Source organism: Polypterus senegalus, chromosome 6 (genome assembly GCF_016835505.1).
Source record: "Polypterus senegalus isolate Bchr_013 chromosome 6, ASM1683550v1, whole genome shotgun sequence".
NCBI classification, from domain to species: Eukaryota; Metazoa; Chordata; class Cladistia; order Polypteriformes; family Polypteridae; genus Polypterus; species Polypterus senegalus.
This window is the reverse complement of record NC_053159.1, coordinates 77,088,384-77,115,285: the sequence shown is the minus strand read 5'-3', so window position 1 is coordinate 77,115,285 and position 26,902 is coordinate 77,088,384. Positions and strand designations below refer to the sequence as shown.

The 26,902-nt window shown below is 34.7% G+C and overlaps 1 protein-coding gene across 1 annotated transcript in view; it reads left to right on the top strand.

The window, feature by feature from the left end:
• Positions 1–26,233, top strand: part of ctdsp1 (CTD (carboxy-terminal domain, RNA polymerase II, polypeptide A) small phosphatase 1) — a 75,619-nt gene extending 49,386 nt beyond the window's left edge. The window contains exons 2-7 of the mRNA XM_039756372.1: positions 13,321–13,472; positions 14,281–14,382; positions 15,973–16,029; positions 19,185–19,277; positions 20,347–20,532; positions 23,394–26,233. Of these exons, the coding sequence (XP_039612306.1) occupies positions 13,321–13,472; positions 14,281–14,382; positions 15,973–16,029; positions 19,185–19,277; positions 20,347–20,532; positions 23,394–23,522 (719 nt within the window). The 3' untranslated portion in view covers positions 23,523–26,233. The remainder of the gene's footprint in view (positions 1–13,320; positions 13,473–14,280; positions 14,383–15,972; positions 16,030–19,184; positions 19,278–20,346; positions 20,533–23,393) is intronic.
• The last annotated feature ends 669 nt before the right edge of the window (positions 26,234–26,902 follow it).

The window sequence follows — 26,902 nt, the reverse complement described above, 5'->3', positions numbered from 1 at the left end:
TTACAACTCTGCTCTACATACTTAAAGAAGGTACTTTTTGTTTGTCAGATATTTAAAATTTTTTAAAATATACATTTCATGAATGGGAAAAAAGTTCCTCTCTATTATGTACAGTGGAACCTCGGTTTGCGAGCACAATTCGTTCCGGAAACGTGCATGCAGTCCAAAGCACTCATAAATCAAAGTGAATTTCCCTGTAAGAAATAATGGAAACTCTGATGATTCGTTCCACAACCCAAAACTATTCATATAAAAATGATTAATACAAAATATAAAGTAAAAATACATAAAACAAATTAACCTGCACTTTACCTTTGAAAAGAATCATGGCTGGTGTGAGTGAGTTTCTAAACTCTTGTGGGATTCCACCCAACTGGATGACACGCGGAAGAGCGTCCCAAAGCAATCGCAGTCTCCCAGCGCTGTAGCAGTTCGCCATAAAAGCGAATCTGGAAAAATCGCGGACATGCTATAATCGATTGCTGTCGATGGGTGATACAAGGAACATTATAAATTCACAGGGTACAGTACTGCTTGGCCACGACCCGGCCTGACTGCTGTGTCTGTGTATAGGAGAGTGGCAGATCCCGCTACAATAAATAACCGCTCTGTTGCTGTTTCAAGCTGAATAAAGCTGGTGGTGCAAGACAGGGACTCGCACGTCACAACACACACACACACACACAATGCTGTAGTAAACCGTATACGCTTGTACAGATGTTGACTATATGAGTGAGGCACGCCAACTCAGACGGAGAATAGGAGACGATTGCCCACAATCCCGCAGCAAGAGAGAGAGAAGAACCATCAGCTCAGTTGTGATTTACATGACGCTCAGCAGACAAAGCGTATACTGTACATACTACTCGTATTGCAAGACGTCGCTCGTTTATCAAGTCAAAATTTATAAAAAATTTTAGCTCGTCTTGCAAAACACTCGTAAACCAAGTTACTCGCAAACCGAGGTTCCACTGTACTTGGAATTAATTTTAATAATTATTTTTAGTGGTAAAATCTAAGAGTACTTCATTTGTATTCATTTATAAACTTGGTTTTTGTAACACTTGTTTATAACTTAAATAATTGTGTTATTTTTAAAGTTTCCAAAATATTCCTGAACAAAACTAAGATTTTGTAAGTTTCTGAACTAATCAATCTGCTAACAAATCATGCTTCTTTATCTTCAAATGCTTTAAGTTAAACATTTTTGCGGTTTTAGCATATTTGCCACATGTCTGACTACTTGCAATCCTGTTTTGAACATCTACAAAGGTTTAAGATGGTGTATTTCTTCAGTCCTGTAGTCAAGACAACAATCAGTCAAGATCATGTCAAGACTGAGTCTAGAAGAGATTGAAGCAATGTCAAGATTAAGTCAAAATGAAAGTGAGACTGCATCAAGTCCAAGGCCTCTTAAAGATCAAGCCTTAACTAGAAATCAACTTGTTTCAGTCAAAATTTGCTAACTCTCTGATGGAGTTATTTGAAACTGTACTTTAATATTCTCATACAGATTCACTTTTGCCAACAACATGTAAAAGGATATCAAACCAAAATATATCTGGTAAACATATAATAAAGTATAGAGTGATGTGTAACACTAAATATATAATGTATGTATATTTTAAGTAGACATGTTTCACTTTTATTTGTAACAAGCTAAAACAATTAAAGTATTGAATTACAGTGTAGAATTAAAATAGGTCATATTATTTATTTCCTGTATGGCTTCTCATCTGGCGTGGCACCCAATGCTTTCTTAAAATACGTAATGATATGTAACACTCATCTTCATTAACTGTGTTGTACTGTAATAAAGTTACGCACACACACACACATTAAGCTCAATGGAAACGTCATATTTTCACAGAATACTTAATCTAAGATTTAATTATAATGTATTACTCAGATCCATATCATAATTCTAGTATAGTTTACCAATAATAGTCCATATGCCAGTAAATAACAAGAAACAGGCTACATCTATAACACTTCATAAAACAGCCCTCATCTGCTATCACATAAAAAATATGTTAGATAGATGGGATTAATAAAGTATATATCTGTTTAAGGGGAAGCAGCAGCATACTGATAAAGAACAATATTAAATTAAAGAGTGATAAAAATGCAGGTATAACAGACAATAACTTCCCTCCCGGGTGGAATTGAAGAGTCGCATAGTGTGGGGGAGGAACGATCTCCTCAGTCTGTCAGTGGAGCAAGACAGTGACGACAGTCTGTCACTGAAGCTACTCCTCTGCCTGGAGATGACACTGTTCAGTGGATGCAGTGGATTCTCCATGATTGACAGGAGCCTGCTCAGCGCCCGTCGCTCTGCCATGGATGTCATTAGTCATTTAAAATTCTACAACTGTATAAACTAACTTTTTCAAAGAATGTATATTTCCAGAGAGATTTGTATGTGTTCTTTTCAGTTTTTCTAAATAATTCACTTCCTTCTGTCTAATATGTTTTATGAACTTTTCCCTTGTAGATGATGAGTATGTATACATCTCTACCCTTATCCTTGGTAGTTTACATTTCTACACAAGTTCATAATGGCACTTGTTAAATATGAAGACATGATTTATTTAGAGTTGTGTATCTTTTGGTCATTTCATTTCAATTTAATGTTTAGTCTTTTTAGACTGTCCAGAAAAACAGAGTTTGGTCAACAGGTTGACTTTTTTTCTTTTAGTCCACAAAATTGTAAAATTTGTGTAAAGATGGACACTATACTTCATATGTAGTTAGTTAGACAAAATATTTTTAATCCATCTCAAATTATTTCTTTGAAAGTGCTTATAGTATGTTAATCTTGAGAATAAAATAAGTTTTCAACCATAGAAAGCCACGGTTGCAGAGGCTGCAGTGATTTGAAACAAATTAAGGTACAGTAGTTGTGACTGAGGGGCAGATGGAAGTTGTGCTTTTAGGGACAGATCAAAAGACTACTAATGAGCAGACCTTGGATATGGTTAAATTCTTGACAGTTTAATTAATCAAACTACTACACAGTGTTGTTTGCATTCAGTCAGCTCTCCTGGCCATGAAAGAGAACAATAAGAAAATTTTTGCCTTTCCAAAAACATCCATCTTTAGGTAGCAAAGGTTTCAATTTAAGGAAATGCGATTTCCGCGTTTCTGATGCATTCTTATGACAACAAAAGTAAGCTGGAAATAATGCATTTTATCTGACATTCTTCGTTCATTTTTCTCTAGGTAAGGATATGGTTTCTTGCCATGGATAAGCAGGTCAGGAAGATGGATATTATTATTATTATTATTATTATTATTATTATGTTTATGGTGGAGAAAAATGTATGAATAGTTTGATGGATGTAAGATATTGAAGGAAGCTATTATTATTATTATTATTATTACAAGTAAAATTCCGTTACAACGAAATTTTCATTTCAGCGAAGTATTTTATGGTCTCGACAGTTTCACCATATGACACAAGTCTATAGAAATCTTGTTACTACGAAATACATTCAGCAGATACTTTCATTACAACGAAGTGCCCAAAAGAGATTGAAATGAAACACAGGGACAGAACAACTGAGGATGCTGTGTTTGTGTGAGTAAAAATAATTTATAACTTCATGTTGGTAGACAATGTATTCAAATCCATTTATGCGGCAGATCAAAATTTTGCGTTTCATGCCAATATGGCATCATGATTTGAAGGAATTTTAAATGAACTTGGAACAAATTGCCTTGGAAACATTATAATATCATTACTGAATACTTCTACATGTGTCAAGTTGCAGCAATCTCTGAGACCACTAAACTAACTCCTGCGTCCCAAGCTAAAATGCTTACAAACCATTCCCCCACCACCCCATTTAGACAATTTCTATGGTACACGGGTAGAACAGCTAATATTCCATAAACATCTCTCCAACCATGCCCCTAGCCCAGCAGGTCTCCTAAAATGACTGAATCTTACAACAGCGGTTTGCATTTATTTTTGATTATTTTCTTTAAACAACATTGATACACTGTTTTGCAAAGTGTGTGTAACCTAACTTCGTGATATAGAACAATACTTGATGTATTTCAGTAAGTTTTAAGGCTTTTCTTTTTAGTGAGAAGTTAAGCAAAATGACACCTTTTTATTGGCTAGAAATATTACATTATGCAAGTTTTCAAGGTAACTCATACATCTGTTTTACACTACAGAGTAGTAATTAACCTAAAATGTTTTTATTTGATATTTAGGAAGGTGGTTCTGAATCCACATACTCAGCAGTGGGGCTATGAATTGGTCTAACCATTGTGTAACAAGGCTTTAACCAATTATTTTCTCCTTGTTACCAACATATACATTTGTGAATTATTACACTGTTTTTTTTTTATTCTTATAAAAATCTATAACTTCTAAAATTTAGAGAGTCTGAGGAAACACATCTGCTAATATTACAAAGGCTAATATTACAAAGCAGGGATAATACACACTTTTTAACCTGATGTAGAAGAAATGAAATAGAAGGGAGCCCAAAGAAGAAATTTTATATCATTTTAAAAAAAGGGAATGCTTATGCAAGAGTTGCAGGCCCAGGTTTAATAAAATAAAACACAACACTGAGCAAAATGAAAGTAACCTACTACTGACCTTCAGGCAAATATCATTTTATTACAATATCCTTGTCTTCATCAGATGTGGTCTAACTAGTAATGCTGACTTCAGCCTTTTAGTGTGATACAGTGAATAGGCAGTTTCCTTGACAATCTAAACAACTTCCAAGTCCTGTTAAATCTGCAAGTGTTCTTTTTTGCATCGTGTTTTAAATTTGTCTTTTGGTTTTGTGTGGGTGGTTCTATTATTTTTAGTCGTTATCAACACTGATCTGCTGTTCTGCCTTGAACTTCCTGTTTAAATAAGGGCTTGGTAATTCTTCTTATTGTGAAGATATGTACTAATTTATTGCCACATACTGTCCCAACAGTTCATTACTTAATTATATAGAAATACAGTAGGTGTGTAAAAAGCGATAAAATGTTTATCTTTATTAGTATTTTTAGAAAGGCCATTACAATACTGAAGAGGCTGTATTGCACTTTTGTGGTTTGATTTGGGCATCACTATCCTGTAGACCTGTGTATTCTGCCATACTGATAATATAAGATACTCTTTTCATGCATTTTAATTTTAGCTTCTTCCCTCGTGGTCTTTGAGAAAATCCATGCAAACATGGAAAGAACCTCTCTATTTTTAAACTGATTGTGGGAACTGTTTTGAATACCTTAAGGTAACTAGTTTTCAGATAAAAGTATAGTCCCAACAAAATGTTCATAGATGATTCTCAACAGAGAACTCTGTTGCTCAATATCTATTTATTCATATAAACAAATAATTAAAGCACAGTAGCATTTAAAGGCCTCTTTTGTATCATCCACTTTACATAGTTCAAAATTTTCATTTGAACTGTGTTTTACAATTTTTTTAAAACTATATCTTCATCTTATGATAACAAAAGTTACTTTTTTACAGAGAAATGCACAAATGACACACATTTAATCTGCATGGCTTTTCCATTAAGTGACTGTAGTATCAGAAAAGCTAAAAAGTAAAATACAGGTTAAATACAGTACGACTTTCTTTTCCCCTCTACTTAACTGACAGATGGCATAAGGGTAATGTGATTGCAAATGAAAGCAAACATGCTTCAGTGAGCAAAATTAGCCAGCAGACTATATACTTAAGTGATAACCGCGGCCTGTGGTCTATGCACAATAGTGTCTACCTAGTGTCTAAAATGGCAATGGGGTAAACTTTAAAGTACTCCATTTTCAGAGCAGAAATTGAAAGCACTCTTTCACAATCATTAAATGCACTGCAGCTTCTTTGCTGTTAAAATATACATTTACTATATTTATACTGATTATTTTTGTTTGTGTTTTTCCTTGTACCAGCTAGGCATTCCTAATTCTTGAGATAAAATTATAAATATAGATTACTATTTTAATTACTTTATACAGTTCTTTTTATTTGTCAAAATTTAAATTGTATGACAAACAAAGAAATAATAAACACAGTAAAAACCCTTAAAAAGGCCTGAAATCTATCAAATGTTCATAGAATGTTTATCAAGAAGATACAAGGCTGAAATGCTTAACAAGTTTACAAGTAAAATAGACTAATTTTGTTGTTAAGCTGACAAGCCTATATTGTTTACTAAGCAGCTAATTTCTGATTTTTCTTTGTCTTTGTTTGATTGAAAATGTAAGCTGCTATACCAAACCAAAAGTTAGTTAAAACAGCCTTTCTTGCTGTTTGTCTAATTCCATAAGATGATTCCTCAGATTCCTTTTTCTCAATTTATTTCTTCACTTTCTTTAACGTAAAGGCCAGAGGTGGGTAGTAACGAGTTACATTTACTCTGTTACATTTACTTGAGTAACTTTTTTAAAAAAAAAAAAATTGTACTTCTAAGAGTAGTTTTACTGCAGAATACTTTTTACTTTTACTTGAGTACATTTGTGAAGAGTAAACGCTACTCTTACTCCGCAACATTGGGCAACACTCGACTTGTTACTTTTTTCCAATTATACATTACACTATTTTTTTTTGGATCTACTGCATTACTGTTTCACCAATCAGACGTAGCAGCACTAATCACATGACTCCGTTTCATCAATTGGACATAGTGTCTGCAAGAGACATTTTAGTCATGCGGGGCTCCTGTTCACTGCTAAACGATCACAGCTTTACTACAAGAACCTTGAGAAGCTTAACCATCACTTCACTGAGTGAAGAACAAGCACATTTTAACTAAACATGCACAGACAGTCAAGGTAAAGTGAGACTTCTTGTACGTGCACAAGCTGCGTTGTTCTAATGTTATTTTCTATCAGCTGTGCTATTTGGAGGGCAAGTGTGTGACGATGTCGGTCCCCTACAGACTCCCTCTTCCTACATGGGAGTCTGCTGAACCCACACCGTCGATAGTTATGACCGAGATGAGCTGATATATGAGGATAATTCACTGATGAGGCCAGATGATGGTGGAAAAAGTGCTTTTATTAAAAACCAGTCAAAACAAAAGTAAAATCAACAAAAGTGTCAATGGTTCAGTGTTCTAAAAAACAGTACATATATAAATCCATAAAAATCATTGTGAAAAGTAAGAATAGAAAAATCAATAAATCCATTAAAAATCGGAGGTTAAAATGCAGACTAACCCCCTCCTGTTTTCAGCCCACATCCTTCTCATTCTCCTGGCTCACCCATTGCTCACGTAGCTGGTGGAGATTCAGCAGCCACAAGCTCTTTTCTTTTCTTTGATTCCCCCTTCTTTTTTTTGTGCTGATCCGTATATATAAACTCCTGTCTCTGTGGGCCTTAATCACATGCCTCAGGAAGCCAGTGAAGCAAGTGAGAACGATCGCACCCGCATGTGCAGGTCGTGCAATTGCACCCAGGGAGAGTGACACGGCTTTATGGATTTGAAACTGGGCTTTTTTTTTTTGGAAGCCGCAGACCCGCTACACCACAAAGTGAATATGCAGTATTATACTGTCAGTGTACAGTATGTCTTGTCACTGTAAGTAGTTTGCACTGTTCAAACATGCATGTTACCTACTGTAGGTACTGACTTCAAAAGCTTTGTCGTGAAAAACTGAGATTTGGAACTTTGTGTTATTTGTGCATCTTTATTTTGTAAAGATGTTATTTATTTTTACTCACTTTTTATTTTATTATTTGGAAATAGCAGAATTTGCACATTATTTTATATTTTTGTCTGTTTTACTACAACATTTCTAAAAAATAAATCATTATGTTCAAACAGTTACTCTGGGGTCCAGCGAGTGGGGCATCTGTTGGTGAAGAAAGATTCACTGATCTTAACCTTGCTGTAATCTTCGCAGAGTCAATGGAGGCTCTGATCTGGGCTCTCAAGAGACTGTACAAGGAGTCTGAGTGTCTGGGCTTGTGATTGTCCTAGATAAAAGACCAAGATCCAGACCTTTAATGACCTCTTAGGCACAGCCATTAGCAGTGAATCTGTCTGCAGAGAGAATGTCAACCTTGTCGAGAGGTTTATTTATCTCAGCAGCAACATTCATATCTATGGTGATTCTTCCTATGAAGTCATTAGACAGATTGGGAGAGCATGGGGTATGATGGTTTGACTTTATGTCGAATGAGTGGGTGCTGAAGTAGTCCAAAGTGAAGTACATTACCTGTACTGTGAGGGAGCATCGGTTAAGACACTACAGTCAATTCCATGATGGTGATCAGGCTCACAGGATCCTCATTGTTGAGGAGCCAAGAGGCTGGACCAGGCTAAAGAGACTCCCATGTAACACTGGGCTGTGGCAGATAGATGGTTGTTTCTAGGGGGAGGTGGGGACTAGACCACTTGTCTTCCTGGGTGGTTGCCAATGGATCCCAAGCTGTTGCGTGGTGGGTGCGGCAATGCAGTGTACCAGTGCAGTGCATGCTCCTCATCCTCTTGGCAAAAATTATTTTAAAATGAATACCTGCCATTAACAGGTAATAGTGCCAGGATTTACAGGTACACCTAGATTTTATACAGCCCACTGTATTAATCATTGAAAATTCAGTCTGCTGTCAAGAAAAGTTTTCCTACCCCAGTTATTGCTAAAATCCATCTTCTACTCTTCTTTTATCTGGACAGATTAAAAAAAAAAGGGCTTCAAAAAACTATTTTTAATGGCACTCTATCGATTTTCCTTTGACTGATGTGCATTTCAGTTTGATGTCTTTAAAGCTGTTGCTAATACAGTAGGTCTTTCCTTAAAATATATTTTTTTATAGCCAAGAATTTATTAAATCTGTGGTTGTGCTTTTCATATATGCATTGTTGCAGTTTGTTTTGGAAATACTGTGTTTATATACTGTAAAACTGTTCTCAGTGTCTGATTGTGTGTAGCGACTGGAAGTACAAAAAGCAGAAAATGCAATTGAAAACAGATATGCCTGTCAGCTCATAGTCAATAGTGTTGAACAGCAGCTTATCTTTCGTTTTGACAGGAAGCAATTTATCTGTTTATTCCATAAAAACATATTAATAAATCTCTTCATCTTGACACTTCTAGATACGTCGTTTCAGTGCAAATGAGTATTTGTCATTCTGCCTTTTGTGCATTTTCCTAGGATCACATTTTTCCAGTTAGAAGTACCTTTAAAGATTCTGAAGTTGACCTATTGAATCTCCAGGTGCTACAAAAATGTGTTCATCTTTGCTGCAAAAATAATCCTAGAACTGAGCAGCTGTTCATATACACTTGGTTCCATCTATATAACAGATGCAATAGTACATATTTTACTAGGTCATTATCTAATAGCAGCACTAAGTTTGAATCTTTTATTATAACCACTATGAGAGAAGGGGAATACTGAAACAGTGCTTTTTATATTTTCAAAACCACACAATGGCAAAACACAAAGTAACATAGTAAAATCTCATTAAGTAAAACCCAAGGTCAACTTCCACATATTCTATACCAATGTCTCTGTCTGTCATGCAGGCTGACTCAACCCTCTTCTACCTTCTAGGTATCATCAAAAACACTCAGGATTCATAACTCTAGAGAGACATGAACTCCCTGATGTTGTCACTTATGGTGTGGGTCAGAAGCTTTTGTTGTAGCCCTAGGTTACCCCTGTACTGTCAAGTACTGTGTAAAATTTAAAGCATAATCATGTCACTATCTACACCATGTATTTTAAAAGTGTAAGAGTATGTGCTGGTTAGTATGATGAAACTGGCCTCCTGCCAGGAATCACTTTTAAAGAGGCAATGTGATGCCAGGCTTCACAGCTGTTCTTTTTGAGTAGAATTGTTCAAGTGGCATCTGCTTTGGGACTGCCTTCTCATCTGATTCATCTGAGTCCCTTTCTTGGTTAAACATTTGTTTTTATGGAAGTGGTACAGTACTTTAGTCTCTTATCTAAAGGTGTACAGTACTACTAGGTTGTGGATTATTTATGCCTGAGTTGTATTGCTTTCTCTCTCTCTCTCTCACTGTGTACATATGTATGTGTGTATAGGTGGGTGTCGGGTTATGGCAATCTTGACAGTCTGCAGATGCCAGCATGCCCATAAAACACCCCAACAATTTTCTTTTTTTAACTTAAAACCATATGTATCCAGCAGGGCACAATGCCACACAATAAGCCCTGATGCATGTGAGCCACTAGATTGGCAGATGTCCTAGATGAGCATTAGAAGTCACTGTTTGTATTTGTAAGTGTGAGGGGACGCTGTCTTCCCCTTCCCTTAAGATGGCACACTTCTGCTGAGATGGTGCACTTCAATGATTCAATGTGATCAACTAATTGATGTAAAAAGATTAACCTAATTGCATATTTTTAATAGATTAATCTTCCCTACACCTTCCCCCAATTTGCATGGATAAGTACAGTTTTGAGTTGGCTAATCATGGCAGCTGCTGTACCATATTCTCCTGAAGGAAAGGTCTTCCAAATATTGTGAAAAAGTCTCCTCTTTGCAGGAATATTTCATTAGAGAAAAATTATTTTATTGCTGTTTGTTCACAAATGGTGTTCCACTGCAACACTATTAAACTTGGCAGTGTGGTGTAGCGTTTAAGGCTTTGGACTTCAAACCCTGAGGGTGTGGGTTCAAACCCTGCTACTGACACTGTGTGATTATGAGCAAGTTATTTGACCCGTTTGTGTTTGAATTGGATAACCAAAAGAAATGTAACCAATTGTATCATGAATGCTGTAAGTCACCTAAATATATTTGGTGATAATGATGATAAAATAAATGATAAAGGCGTCCACCAAATAAGTAAATGTAAATGTGTTTCCATGCACAATTTAGTGGAAGTGGAAATGCTCTGGAACTGCTTGTAATAGTTCAGGACAAGACATCAATACCATAAGTAAAGCAATTACCCTCACTTATCCATCTGAAGACTGTTGCTCTACTAATGTGAATTTGATTAACTTGAAAATGCATGCTAGTGAGTAGGACTGGGATAAAAGTTAAAGCCACAATGTTTCTTTGAATACCACAGATAAATACAGTATGTTATTTTTCTAAATACACTAGCCAGTCATCACCTTTAACACTCACAGGCACACATCTAGTCAACTTGTGTGCTTATTACACTTGCTAGGTTTATTTTGGGCAGAGCTGCATAGTCTCCTTTCGTCAAATATTTATGCCAGGGACGGCAACTTATGACTCTTTAACTGCCACCTTGTAACTCCAAAAGAAAACTACGTACAGTATTTGTGATAAAATCCTGTATAAACGTAAGAGAGCACAATTAATTTTTTTTAAGGTATTGTGAATGATCACTTTTACTAAATGTTCGGGCTGACCTGGAAGTATTTGTTACACGGCCCTCCACCCACAGAAGAGCTGCTACTGGCAAGCTGGCTTTTAAAAATGGAACTCAATTTCTACAGCAGTTCATACTGGATAAACTCCACACCCTTCACAGCTCAATGAAATCCAGTCTCTTGTGTTAAGAAAAAGTTTTAAAATCAACACTTCTTAAGTGAAATCTTTCTTTCTTTCTTTCTTTCTTTCTTTCTTTCTTTCTTTCTTTCTTTCTTAGGTAAGTTCTCCCAGAAAGGACCAGGGTGGAAAAGCACTTTGTGAAGTCACACTGAATACCATCAATCAAGTTTTGTGTGGTGGGAAAAGTTACTCCCACTCACCCCTTCACCTCTTTTGCATTTATTAACAGTAAAACTAAAACGAGAGTAGTCATTTGTGTGTAGTTCAGAACCTCTGTTTACTGGAATAGCAAATAACAGAATTTTTGATGTTTTAATATTGTACCCCTGACAAACCCCAGAATCATTTGTGTTAGAGATTTGAATTGCCATCTCCTGAAATGTTCTTTCAGTAGGTATTATTTATACTTTACAAGCATTATTAAGTGGCTTTATCTCGTGTACATGGTACATAGCCGAGCAAGCCCTCTTGGATTTAGAAAAAATAATCTTTCAGTTTATTTACAATGTCTGTGAATAAGCATCTATGAACTGTACATCTCAATTTCAAATTTTTTAACATGTGTAATAAGTATTAGGGTGAAGTCATATACATAAATATTCATATGATATATATTTTGAAATTGATTATATTGAAGCAAAAACAACATTCATTTATTGTTGAGCTTTCATTTAATATTCTAAATACATCTTAGATGGAAAATAGCCATTTGGATGAGTTTCTTTTTGTTTTCAAGTTCCATATGTAAAATTAATAAAGGTTCCAATAAAGCAAACATTCACATGCCTGTTTGAATTATTTTGACAAAATTAGTTGTTAATAAATAATTTAATTATTTAGATTGTTTACAGTAGTTGTACTCATAATTGGTCAGTCATCAATTTAATGGTAGGCTTTTATACCACAATTGTGTCTTTTACACCTTTTGTGAGGTATTGTATCACTATCAAAACCTATAGGATGTTTAAGCATATGGTTAATATATTTTACATATATTTTATATATATATATATATATTGTGTGTGTGTGTGTGTGTGTGTGTCAGAATTGTTCGACCAATTTTGAATACAACTAATCTCATCCTATTGCATAGCCCACCACTCAGACAGAAATTACGCAGTAACATTACGATACTTCCTTCTTTCAACAGTAATTCGGCAGTGGAAGACCAGATGGTATTAATGGTTGTAGATATCCTATGGGATACTGTAAGTTGATGTTTTCATCTTCCGCAACATCACCACCAACTGTTTCTTCACAGTTTATTGATACGCATTTAACCAATTTGATGTGTAACCGATCGACAATTTACGCGTTAATTCGTTTGACTTCATCGTTTTTCAGTGCTAGGATTGTCCATGTACTCATTTCTTCTGTTGATAAACCTTCAGGATGAAATTCTTCAATAAAATTTGGACATAAGTCTTCTTTTATTGGGAGCTTAAAGTGAGGAAAACATAAAAATTTATAAGAGCTGACAGCGCAGGAACTGTGTCTGACAAAAGCATTCACACGAATGAGAGGCGAGAAGACCGTAGGCGTGGTTGAAAATGGCTGAGAGGAGGGCGGGACTTAAATCTCTTGAGAGTAGTCTTGTCTCGTGGGACTTATATAATAGATAGATATATAATATATACATTTTTTTTTTGCTTGTTTGTTTTTATTTTTTGAACTCGTGTCTTACCTCTCTGTTCTCTCCCCTTCGTGAAAGTTATGGATGGCACTGTTTAATTTTGAAACTGAATTGGTATCTAGCCTGGGCTTTAATGAAATTTTCTTGCTTTATGAAAGATTACCTAGTGTATGCTGTTAATTGTACTACACAGAATAAATATGGTTTCACTAACAGGTGCACGGAGTACTACTTCTTCAAGAACAAAGCCTAGGAACCGAAGCATTTGGTCCAGTCTGTTCTGCTGTTTCTGTCAGGAAGAACCAGAGGCAGTGCCCAGCAAGAATAGTGCTTCCCCTGTGATAGAGGAAAATGGAACTGTAGCTAAAGTAAGTACACATTTCATTAATGAAATTTTTGAGTCTTCACATATAGATTTAAAAATTGATTTATCAGTTTTGTAATTGGGCACTTGACTATTAGAATATCTTTCATTGCTTACTATTATATTCCACCCTTCAACATTGAGTATTACCTGTAGCATATTTTAAGTACAAGCCCGTTTTGCTCTCCGAGAATAAATGTGTTTTTGAAGTTCCTATACCAATAGCTTGCTGATCTACAAGGTATTTGCCATGTGTGATTGTGTAATGTTTTCAAGTTTATGATTTTTCTTTTTTTGTAGCATCTGTGTGAGCAGCAGCAGTTTTTATTTTTTTTATTTAAGAAAAGTATTCTGAATTTTGGGCCCATTGTTACCAAGTTTTAATTGTTTTCTCTCTGTCATTTTGTGGTTAGAAAAATCTACTGTATTTTGACAAAAGACAAAATAAAAATTGTACGAAAATAGAATAAAAATGTTCATGGATATTAAATACAAAGGTTGACATCAAACTAGGGACATGCAGTGTTTATTGCTGCACATGCTTATTTATGAATGAAAATGTGTATATACAGTAACGCAATAAGTGGAATTTTTCTTTTACACTGTGTTGTGATTGTAATTTCTGATATGAGTTTTACTTCCTGAGTGTTCCAACATATCTGATCCAGCTTTTTTGCCACTTAGATTACTTGCTTACCTACTTAAATGTAAAATATTAGTTGCATCGACACGTTCAAAAATGCACTTGCTGTAAGTTTAGTATATATGTATGTGTGATTTTATGCTTTATTTTTACATTTTTTTATTTGTAGACTCCATTGAGGCCCCTTCTTCCACAAGTAAAAGCCAAAGATGCAGACAAGATCTGTGTTGTCATTGATTTAGATGAAACATTAGTCCACAGCTCTTTTAAGGTTAGTTGTGTTTTTTCTTTCTTATTATTATTTCTAAATGTACCATGCACAATAAATTATTTTAACTCTCACCTCATAGCAAAAAGGTTCCCTACTGTTAACTGGTATTGTGTCTAGTATTTAAATATTTGAAATAGGGTATATATTGAGGATGTTAGCAGTCTATTCCAGCCTGATATAGATGACACCGAGGATGGTTGAGCCGCTCTACATGATAAACAGGGAAAGGTATATTTTCAAAAAAATGCAACACAGCATATTTGTTAAGTGTCTATAGGCACTTTCTGACCGTGGGAATTTCGACCATTTGCAATTCCTGGTACTTTTTTTTTTTTTCTTTTCTTTTAATATATAAAGCTTTTACCCCCAGGTTATGTACAGTACTGTACTTTTTAATCAGCCAGGTTTTATCATAGGGTTTTTCTTTAGCCAATGAATTGTGCCAATTGGTTGTCCACAAGCCTTGACACCATATTACAATCTGTTGTTTATTGATGAAGATGTAGTGCCACACTTCAAAACCACCTCCCTGGTGCGCCATGCCATATACTGTATTGAAGCAACTCCCTGAAGTCCCAAACAATTTAAAGCAATATGGTTTGGTGGTCCCCACTGTGAACTCCCGATTGCACCGCAACACGTCCCTCTCAGTAGCTGCTTCCCTAATATTCAGCATCATGCACATCAAAACAGTAAGTCCTGGGGCTCCTCTTTGATCTCATACTGTACTTTGCACCACATTACTCTTCTCTGCACGTCACATATTTTGAATAAAGGTTACATTTCCTTTTGTATGGTGGAAACATAACGCACAGAAGTGGCTAGGGACTACAAGTGGACCAGAGCCTACACCATACAGGAACTCATTGACTCCTGAAAACAAAGTTCTTTCGGTGGAGGAGAAAAAACACTTTTTATAAACTCAAACATGTATACTTCCTCACTAGGTAGATGTGCCCCAGACTTCCATCTGTAATTCTGTATCTACCGTATATCTATATATGTCAACACAAGTTTAGAATTTAAGTAGATGCATGCAATAGCAGCTCTGTTTTTCTGAGGACAATTAATAATGTCACAATTTGTAATGAAACTTCATAAAACACCAGCACAGAATCTGGTTTAAAGAGTTACCTGTACTGTAGTTAATAGTGATAGCTTTAATACTGCATTGATTTAACTTTGGATTCTGTTGTTAAAAAATTGTGATTTCTGATAATTCATTATATTTCAAGGTTTGTTGTGATGGAGCAAATGTTTTTAACTGATACATATAATTCCTTCTGACTTAGTTGAGAATTAGTAATGATAAAGAGAAACTAGGTGTGGTTTTTAGGATGTTTCTAAAGTTTTGTAATAGCAAAACAGCTTCCTTGTTTCATATAATAAAACTTGGGAGTTATTGATGTATTTGCATTGTGTAGCACAAATTCTGAATGTTGAATTGGTTAATTTAAATTTCTATGTCATGGCCAAAATTAATTTCATCATACCAAGTAAAAAATAAGATTATAGATGTTACTATATAAACTACAGTTAATATTTCTTGATAACTAAATTAACTAATATTGTTTGTATTTGCTTATTTAGCCAGTAAACAATGCTGATTTCATCATTCCAGTTGAAATTGATGGAATTGTTCATCAGGTAAATATCAGTCTACATACATTTTACAATTAGTACTTCACTTAAAAACAATTTCCATATTGGTAATGTGTCCAGTTTTGTTAAGTGCCAGATATATACAGTACATGGGCATAAAACTAATAAAGAAGTCATGCTGTTCTTTTATTTTTTTTGTTTTTTTATATTAAAAAATTCACTTATTTTAAGAATTGGGAGATTTATGTAAAAAAAAATCAGGAAAATTGGAATTTTCCATAAAAAAATAAAATCCGTGCTATGATTTGTCACTAGAACACTTGGAAAGACATATATTATATTTATAAAGTAACACCATGTCAATGTTCAGATCCAAATAAGATAATTAGGAAAGGAAGAATTGTCATGGCTATACAGTCTCTTCTTATCCAGACTGTTTATGTTCTGAGTCTCTTCCCAAAAGCTGGTGGCTTATGGATTATTTATTTATAATTGATATTTTATGATTTGTTGTTGTTAACCATCCCCAACAGAAAACAAGAGATTGTTCCACATAAGGAGCATTATTCTGTAAATGTTGTAGAAAAAAAGAGCTCCTAAACCATCTTCATTTATCAAGTTAAAAGATACAGTACTGTATGAATTTTGCAAACCTGTTAAATTAATCTGATTTATTTGAATGTTTATTTTAAAAAACATTTAATTTAAGCAATTGCAGAAGACTTAATCTTAAAGAAGTGCTCAACCCAGAAATTTTATATATTTTTTTAAAATGTTACATTTTCCATATACTTTCTAGTGATGGCTGAGAAAGTATTTTTAAAAATCCATTAAAAAGTCTCACATTGCTTAATCCACATATGAAGTCATCTTGTCATATGCTCAGAACCTGTCAAAGCAATGTATTTTTTTGCCAAATTATTGATAAAATTAAAAACAAAAAATCTACAAACAGGTTGTTTATCTGCATGGGATTGTGCTTTGAATTGTAGACCTGCCTTTTGTCCTTTATTCATTCGTCAAGAGTCCTGTGTTCAATTCAAAAGCATGTCACAAATAACATTGTTTTTTTCATGGTCTTTTTTGATATGCATAATTTTCTGTTGACTAGCATTGGTACCCATTTGCTACTCTTATATCAGAAAAGTTGTATCCGCTGTCCACAAAAACATGACATTAAAATTTTTTCTCAGCTGTCACTATAAACTATTTGGGATAAGCAACATAAGTATGTATAATTTTTTTGTATGGAGTATTCTTTTAATGATGGCTGATATGTAGTAGTACTGTGAACGAAATAAGCAGAATAGTTGTGTGTATGAATATGATAATGTGCTCAGTACTGTCTATGGTAAACTCTCACATTACCAAGTCAAAATGAGTTTTGAAAATGTTTTAATAAAGGTAACTTTTTTTTAGTTAGCATAAGTTTAGCATTCATTTTTTTAGTTATTTGTAGTTGTTTAATGCTGTCTGTTGAAAATCCATTTATTTAAATAACTAATTTTTACTAGAGTAACTTCTTTTTTGATATTCCTTATTTTTTTTGTAAGAAAACCACTGATAGTAAAGATCTGTGTGACTATAAAATCAGAAAATATAATTAATCTTAATATTCAGAATGTAGCTCAAAAGCTGATGCTGTTGAAAATGTTGCATCCATCCGCCCATTAATTTTCAAGCCTAAACCCAATATAGGTCATGTTTGTGAGTCCTAAGTCAGATATCATTGGGAGGGGGCATCTACATGTAATTCCAGACCTCCAAAGTAAAAATCTTTACTCTTGAACATTTGTCATATTTCCTAGTTATATTTGAAGTGTGGTGCTGAGGTGTCACATGTTGCATGGCTGCACTTGGATCTCAATCTGGTTGCTTTGTCGTGTGGTGGGTGCAGCAACAAGCTATAATCAGAGCGTTCTGCTTCTGTCTCTTCTGAAGCCTGTATTACTCATAATGGACAATCGTCTAAAAAAAAATCCTATTTTTAAAGATATTTTTTTAAAAATTTAAAAATGTGTTCTGCAATACTCCTGTGCTGTAAATTGGGTAATTGACTGGACTTAAACTGTTAGCAATTAGAAAAGCAAGCTGTGAGTGCTACACAATGTGTTTTTTTTATCCAGAAGACCTGAAGATAAACTATCAAATCTTTTAATATTTAGGAAAATGTGAATGTAGTTGATTGGTAATTGGAAAATAATGAGACCTTGCTTTACACTGTTGTCTTAGATAATATGATTGTTAATACACTGGTTATTAATAAGAAAATATCTGCTGCATTTCTCATACATTATAGATGTCATAATCCACAGTGATGCTTTGTAGTCTTAAATGGCTTAAGTACTTGACTATAGCTATAACAAGTATCATCTACTGCTTATTTAGTAGCACTTTTTTATTATTATTATTTTTGATCCATCGCTTAGAGAGACTTTGGCAAAGATATTCTAATTAAAGGCTACTGCCTGTTTCAAGTAATCCAGGATAGGCTGTTTCAATGAAATTAAGCCTGTTCTGGAGGACTTGGTTCAGGAGGTAGGCCAATAACAGCATATTTTCTAATGGAAAGAAATTGATGTGTGTAAATGGGATTTCATTCATGCGTAAATTTTAAAAAGAGGAAGATTTTTTCTGTTGTTTTTTGTAGTGGTGTTTTGAAAGCTTACATTTTGATATTAAAAAAAAATATAGACATTTATTCAAAAATCTATGTTCTACTGTGTCCCCTGGAAAAACCATTTGTAGTAGATAAGTAATAAACGCCCCTGAGTTTCTTTAGACTTCTTATGATTTCCCTAACTACTACTTTTATAAGGGCAGCATGGTGACGCAGTGGTAGTGCTCCTTCCTCGCAATAAAGAGGCCAGAGTTCATGTCCTGGATCCTCCCTGCATGGAGTTGGCAGAGTTCTTCCAATGTGTGCACTGGTTTCCTCCCACTCTTTCAGTTTATGAAGTGTTGTTTTATTAATAGTTTGCATCTTTTTTTGTTTACGATATTAACCTTACTATGTACACATTTATGTATGTAATATCCTCTTTATTATTTAAGGTATCAATTGCTAACAGTCCATACAACACATCCACACACATATATATATGTGTATGTGTGTGTGTGTGTGTGTGTGTGTGTGTGTGTTTATATAAATATGAATATTTATTTCATTGACTTTCTCTCATTTGTACTTTTTAATACAGGTTTATGTATTAAAGCGGCCACATGTTGATGAATTTCTAAAACGCATGGGGGAACTTTTTGAATGTGTGCTCTTCACTGCTAGTTTAGCAAAGGTAAGCATGATATTATGTATGCACTTTTTTATGAGAGGGAGGTCAGTGAAATGGTGAGGATGCAGGGAGTAGAGTTGGTGAAGCTGAGTTTAAATACTTGGGATCAACAGTACAGAGTAACTTGGATTGTGAAAGAGAGGTGAAGAAGAGAGGGCAAACAGGGTGGAATGGGTGGAGAAGAGTGTCTGGAGTAATTTGTGGCAGACGGGTATCAGCAAAAGGGAAGGTTTACAGAACAGTACTGAGCCCAGCTGTGTTATATAAGTTGGAGATTGTGGCACTGACCAAAAAACAGGAGACAGAGCTGGAAGTGGCAGAGTTAAAGATCTCAAGATTTGTATTGGCTGTGACAAGGATGGACAGGATTAGAAATGAGTACATTAGATGGTCAGCTTAAGTTGGACAGTTTTGAGGCAAACTCAAACGGGCGAGATTGCATTGGTTTGGACATGTACAGAGGAGAGATGCTGGGTATATTGGGAAAAGGATGCTAAGGATAGAGCTGCCAGGCAAGAGCAAAAGAGGAAGGCCGAAGAGAAGGTTTATGGATGTGGTGAGAGAAGACTTGCAGATGATGGGTGTAACAAAGCAAAATACAGAGGACGGGAATATATTGTAAAGATGATCCGTTGTGGTAACCCCTAATGGGAGCAACCGAAAGAAGAAGAAGACAGAGACTTGATTTGGAACTACTGGAGTATGTGAATTTAGGGTTATGAGTTGGGTTGTGAGTATTATTAATGTCATCTTCGATTGTTTTTAAACATATAAGAAACATGTAATTACACAAAACTTCAAGTTAAGAATATCATAGCATTGCTTGCTTGATATTCTAGGGAAAAAGGATTTTTTTTATAATGTTATGCATACATATATTAAAAGAAAACATCCACACTGATTTTATTCATAAATCAGTAAAAAAAAAAAAAAATCAGTTCTATGTAAAGTACCTTTCAGAGTTGGAAAATAAATGAAGCTTAAACATTAAATTTCAAATATGCTATAGGCAATAATTCTATCAATATATTGTGGTATCAGAAACCATTTCAATCTTTTTTTCTCTTTCCAGTATGCCGATCCTGTTGCTGATTTATTGGATAAATGGGGTGCATTCCACTGCAGATTGTTCAGGGAATCTTGTGTATTTCATCGAGGCAACTATGTCAAAGACCTGAGTCGACTTGGCCGTGACTTGAACAAGGTCATCATTATTGACAACTCTCCTGCATCCTATATTTTTCATCCAGATAATGCTGTATGTAATCATATCCGTTTTAAATGTCTTTTTTCAAAAAGTCTGTATTTTTGTAGTATCTTGTCATTTTTTCCCATCTAAATAATTTATTACTTAATTGTATCTTTTGATGCTTACCTGGAAATCTGTAGCCATATTTTTTAGGACATAGGCCAGTTGTTGTTAAAAAAAGGGATAGATTATTTTAGTAAAGATTACACCGTATTTCAAATTTGGAGGAAAAAACATTAAGAACTTCAGTATTAGTTTTGACATTTTTAAATGAGGAGTAATCGTAATTATAATATAAAAAAGCCAGTGTTTTAAACATCTGTTTGAAATTGTCTATTGCTTACTTTAATGTATCGCTTGTTAAAATATTGTATGGTGCGTAAAAAAGAAAAGACTGCCTTTCCAGTCCATTTTGTGCTTCATTCTATGTGTGTTGAGAAGTCCAGACTGGGGAAAAAAAATGTGTACTGTCTCATTAACTACAGACTGGTGCTACTTACAGATGGAAAGCTTTGAGAGGCTGGTGCTTGGACATGTTAAATGGAATATCAGGCCAATTCCAGTTTACATGTCAAAATCAGTAGACAAAGGATACTATATTCCTTGCTATTCAAACCATCCTAGCATAACTAGATAATTGAAACTGAGAACTGTTTATGGATTACAGCTCAGAATTTACCATGGTACTACTCAAGCTGATCACCAAGCTCCTAGACTTGGGATTTAATGCCACCCTTTGCACCTGGCCACATATCTTCCTGAGATGTTATCTGCTGAAAACAGGACCACAAAGCACTGCAGAGGGGGTAGTAAAGTTGCCACAAAATATTACCAACATACATTCACAACGTGAATAGTGCCTGCCTTTTTAAAAAGACAACTTGCATTATTAAAGACTTTGGCCATCCTGTTAAGTCACTCTTCTCATTCCTTTATTCTGGCAAATAATCCAGAACCAGCAGACACTGGTACTGTGTGTGTGTATATGTGTTTTTCCATGTATTTATTTAATCTAAAATATAGAGTGTATGTGCACGCGTAGTCTTTTGCAAACCACTGTTACAAAACTGTAATTTCTGCAATGCATATATAGTTTCTCTATTAGCTTGTAGGAACCTGGTAGTTCTCTTTTGCCCTCACTCATTAACAAGTAACAGAACTGTCTCTTAACTGGATGTTTTATTTATTGCATCATTCTCTGTAAACTTAGGATACTCTAGTGTATGAAAACACCAGGAGAACAGCTGTTTCTGAGATCATAAAACCACCATTTCTAGAAACAATAATAGCATTGTCAAATTCACATTGGTCACAGATTTAGCCCATTCTACTGTTTGGTCGATTGACAACTAAACCTGCTGACAAAGACTGCATTCTGTATACTGTTTATTGAGTTGTAGCCACATGGGTAGCTGTTTCTAGGAACTTATTTTTATTAAGAAGCAGAATCAACTAGTACAGTATAGTGTCAATTGAATATATAAAATATATGGTAACCGCTAGGGGATGCTTTGTAAACCATACAATAGAACATCAAGGTTATGCATTTACTTCAGTCAAGCTGCTTGTTTTATACTTTTTATAAATACAGTAGATGGTTGAAAATCAAGAATGAAGTACAGTAGACCTGATAATGTAACTGTCTCATTAGGACCATAGCTCCATTGTGGCTATATCTGTTATTTTATCTGTTATTTCTTATATCTGTTCTTTCTTAAAAACAACTCATTGTTTTGGGCTGTTTTTCAACCATCTGTCACCCCTTCCACTACTATTTGCACTTGTATATATTTTTTTTTACTATTGTAAAATCGGTGGGGGTCCCATCCAAATCCCATTCCATCACTCTGAAATTTCTCAGAGTGGACACCACCCAGCCCAGGCTTTGATGCTATATACCTACCCCCTTTATACTACCCCCAGCTTTCCGGTTATTTTTTGGGGATAATTCGCTATTTTACACTGTCCTTGGGCAATACATTTTTTAGGACCTGATAATCCTGATAGGATCTATCCTGAATAATTGAATTGTGACAGATATTGGTAAGAATGGCGTTTCTTGATTTGAGGACTACAGTAATGAAAGTGGTACAGAGGGCTCTCCTAATTACCAAGACCGTACGCTGTTCACTGAAACATTGGCAGGTGGTAAATAGCTGAAACACAGATTTATGAGATGCAGTGCTGATTATTGCTGTTTAACAGCAAACTATTTCATCAGTCTAGAACAGACTTCTAGATAGTTTTGTTCACATTGCCTCTTTTGACTTTGACTGTGTCCAAATAAATGGTTTACCTAGTTTGGGGTTTTATACAGAAGTAAGAATACGTGTGTATTTTGGTCAGGGTTGGGAGGGTTATGATTATGAGGTTAACTGAAATGTTTGCGAAGCTCTTGCAGTTCTGTTGGTTTAAAAGTTTAGGATAAAGCTTTTAATTTAATTTTCACAGTTCACACACAGTCTCAGTTGTGGTAACAAGCTTAAATAACTAGAAAAAATGAGAACTGAGAATGGAGTCAGCAGTGTAGTATGGGTCATTTATGATAAACTGAAGAGTCTGATGGACAATTTCACAATACATCCTCTGCTGTTCTGGATCGATAGGAGCCAATTACATTTTTTTTTTATATATAACTATTGATGAAGCCCTTTTAGGGCCTGCCATAGGAAGTGTAACTACCATAGGTCATTAGGAGAAGGGTTTGGCACGGAGGGACTGGCAACTTTTTTGCAGAATCTGAATTCTGGTCTGCTCTGTTTAGCCTGCTACCACCATGGACTTTACCAGTATGAAGCTGAAAATTTAAATCAGGTGAGGTGAATTTTACTGTGCCTTCTCTGCCTGTTTAACTTTTTTTTTTTTTTAAGGTGCCTGTAGCCTCCTGGTTTGATGATATGTCTGACACAGAGCTGCTAGACCTTCTCCCTTTCTTTGAGAAACTCAGTAAAGTGGACGATGTCTACACAGTACTCAAACAGCAAAGGACTATAAGCTAGCAAATACGGACTTTTAACTAAAAGGATGGGCTGGTATTTTTAAATGTCACTCCTATAAGTGGGAGTAGCCAAAACTGCCTTTTCGTTGATCTACCCTGAATTCCATGGAAGAAAGAGTGGTGGAAGGAAGCCAGAAGGAAGATGATTGGGTGAAATTTGGAAAAAGGGGGTAGAATACTGAAGCAAGCACTTCATGGACAGATGTACAGAACTTTTTTAACACTTGAATTTGTGTTATTTTTTTCTGAGTTAATCTTTTTTTATTTTTTTAAGAAAGTTGAGGGTTGTTGGTTCATTCTATTAAAGGAACAATATAACCTTGGTGATCTAAATTAATTTTTATATGGACAGCTCTAACTTTGTTTATGGAATGCAACCATTGATCAATGGTTTCTGTAGGTAAAATTTTTTGTTGTGCAGGCATTAAGGCTTGGTTTGCAAGAATACTATTATATAGTTTTGACCTTGCCAAGCGTTCCTTTCTTACATGTGGAAACTATGCAAAAAATAACTGTAGTTGAAAAGTTAGAAATAAATCAACAAATTAACAGAACAGGATATTCTACTTTATAGTTGGAAATGTTAGACTAAACTCCTTTACACGGTGTTTAGACTGTAATTGCTTATAGTGGAATAAATAATCCACTATGCTGAACTTGTATTGTTCCTTTACAAAGAGAAAATAACATTTGTTGGCAGCCTAATGTGTTAAGTATTAGAACCAGGAGTATCTCCATATTGTTTTTGATACTGATTCACCGATTTGCCTTAACCTCTTTTTAGGTGATCTTTTAAATTCCTTTTTTGGCTGTATCACCTCCACAGTATCATTCTAAATTTGATGTCTCAAGTTAGGGTCCAAAAATGACCACTGACCAAGAAGATGGAAATGCTATGTATTAAGTGTGTTGTTTCTATACTGTGCCACGGCTTCACCCTTTCACAAGAAGTCATGTCTGGTGAGGGTGATAAACAGAAAGTCTGGCAGCCGTTACTGAACTGTTCACAGAGGAGCCCTGCAAGTGCCAATAAGACATATAGGGACATTGTTAAAGTCTGCAGATGGCAGAAAAAGCAAATGTTCATTTTACACTTGATTTTCTTGTTGAGTTTAAACGTTTTCAGCTAAGCAGTGTCTGTAAATTTTTGCTCTTGTTTTTCATGGTCTCTATGCTGGGGTCAAAACTTTACACTGTAAAAAGTAAGAACTTAATTCTGAAAATAGAAAAGGTAAGTTAAATTAAAAATGTGTTTTTTTACTTTTTTTTTTTTTGTTTTGTTTTGTTGGCTGTTGAGCGACTGGAAATAGAGAAAATCTGTTCTATTCTAGTCTTCAATGGCTGCATCTGCCTTATCACATTTACTCATTACTCGTTAGAGAAATTATGGCAAAGAAAGATGTGTGCTCATTGGATTAAGAAAAAAGGATTTGGTATCTACCTTCACTGGATTTTTTTCCTTTTAATTTTATTGGAGATGTATAAAAAGAAATCTTTAGTGCTGAGATGTGCTACAGACTTGCTATGTGAATTTAACGTGCCCTTTTCCTTCCAGAACAATCAAAATCTGTTTTTCACTTACATTTTTGAATTGCTATAGCAGAGGAATCTTGTACAAAGGAACGCTCTGTAACTAAACATATAGGCACATAAATTGTTAAAGCAGTCTTTTTACCCATTTGCTTCAAATTCAATTTGTATAGGCTCGAATTGTGTCTCATTTATTAAATCATTATTATTTAATGATATGGGTATCACATGTTAACTTTAGGCTTATGTAGAAAAATGCATACTTTTGAAATATGTTTGCCACAACATACTGCGGAAAGGTTAAGGTCTTCTGTTGCCTTAATCATAACAAATGTCATATTTATATGCTGGACAGTGAATTAAAGTTCAGTTTTCACTGGAATTCCAGTTTGGGTCTTGCTGCCTGTTTCCCTAATTGGCAGGGTACAGTCTCTCAATAAAGAGAATGGGAAAGTTCCAGGAATAGTCTCCAAATAACAGTATTGTTGAGGAAAATTCTGGTATATCCAGTTTAAGCTAATTCTGTTTTATTTTCTTTTAAGTTCAGATTTTAAGTTTTGGATCAAGTGGTTTCTGTGAAAAGTATTTTACCTCAAATGTCTGTTTGCACAAACATTTTTTATTTTTCAAAATTTTGTCAGTTATGGAATTTTTTTTTAAAGTTGTTTTATAACAGATGCCATCGTGTTTTGTTATGAGTGACTAAGCTGTTTAACTCTTATTGTGGACCTAATTGATTAAACTGAATCTTTCCTTGATAATGTGAGAGATTTTTTACTGAACATTCTAGTAAAGATGCAGTATCTCATATTCCGCTTCTACTTCAGCAGTTGATCTACAGGATAAACCTATTAATACTACACAGTCTGTGCAGTTTAGTTTAAGAGCTTCCATTGTACATGGTTGTTCACATTGAAATTTGCTTGTACATTCTTTGACATTGTATTTATGGTCCTGATATTTACTGTATTTAATAATTGTTTATTTAAATGCAGTTATATTTTTGGTATTTTCACTTTTGAATTCAGACAAAATTGGCATTAATATATGGGTTGTTATACTTGTGATTTGGGAACACTGAGTTTAAATTAAACTGTTGTAAGTATGTTGTGATAATGTTTCCTTATAATTGTATTCAATGTGTAATTCCATAATTAAGAAATTTTATTCATTAATGTACAACTTTGACTTTGTCACTGTGTTCATATTTTTACTTACTCCATATTTCAGAAGGAAGTATTGCTATTAATGAAACAGAGTGAATTTTGTTTTTCCCTGAGGAAAGTGTGTTGATAGGCCTAGAACATGTTTTGAGTAATGCTGGAAACTCGCGTGTCCAGATATCTGCATGTGTTTGCATGTCTGCGGTAAACATTTGGTGACATCGTAACTTGAGAACAAATCGACTGCTTCTTGTGAATTTTGGTGTACAAGCTGCACTCCTCGATCTGATCACCTGATTAGGTTTTGGGTGAATTACAGCCATTCAGCTTTGTGCTTTTAACGTTCACATTTTTTAACAGCCGGCCTAACTCACAATGGTTCACATAATTGGACGTGCAAATTTAGGCTTTTGAAAGCAAAACGTTTGTAAATTTTGAGTTCAGTCCAATGTTTGAGAAGCTTTTAAAGTTCAAAAGTTCTTAAAAAGAGTGGTCACACCATCTGAACTCTAACAAAGAAGCATTTTATGACTTTATAGCATTACCGTGTTATTTACAGTATATGTTTGTGGCAATTTTTTTTCTTTTTCTTTTTTTTTTTTTCCAAAGTTTTGACCTTGGCAGTTTATGAATTGGGGTGCTAACCCCAAGACCACCCAGCTGCCTAACCAAAGGTGTGGGGTTTTTA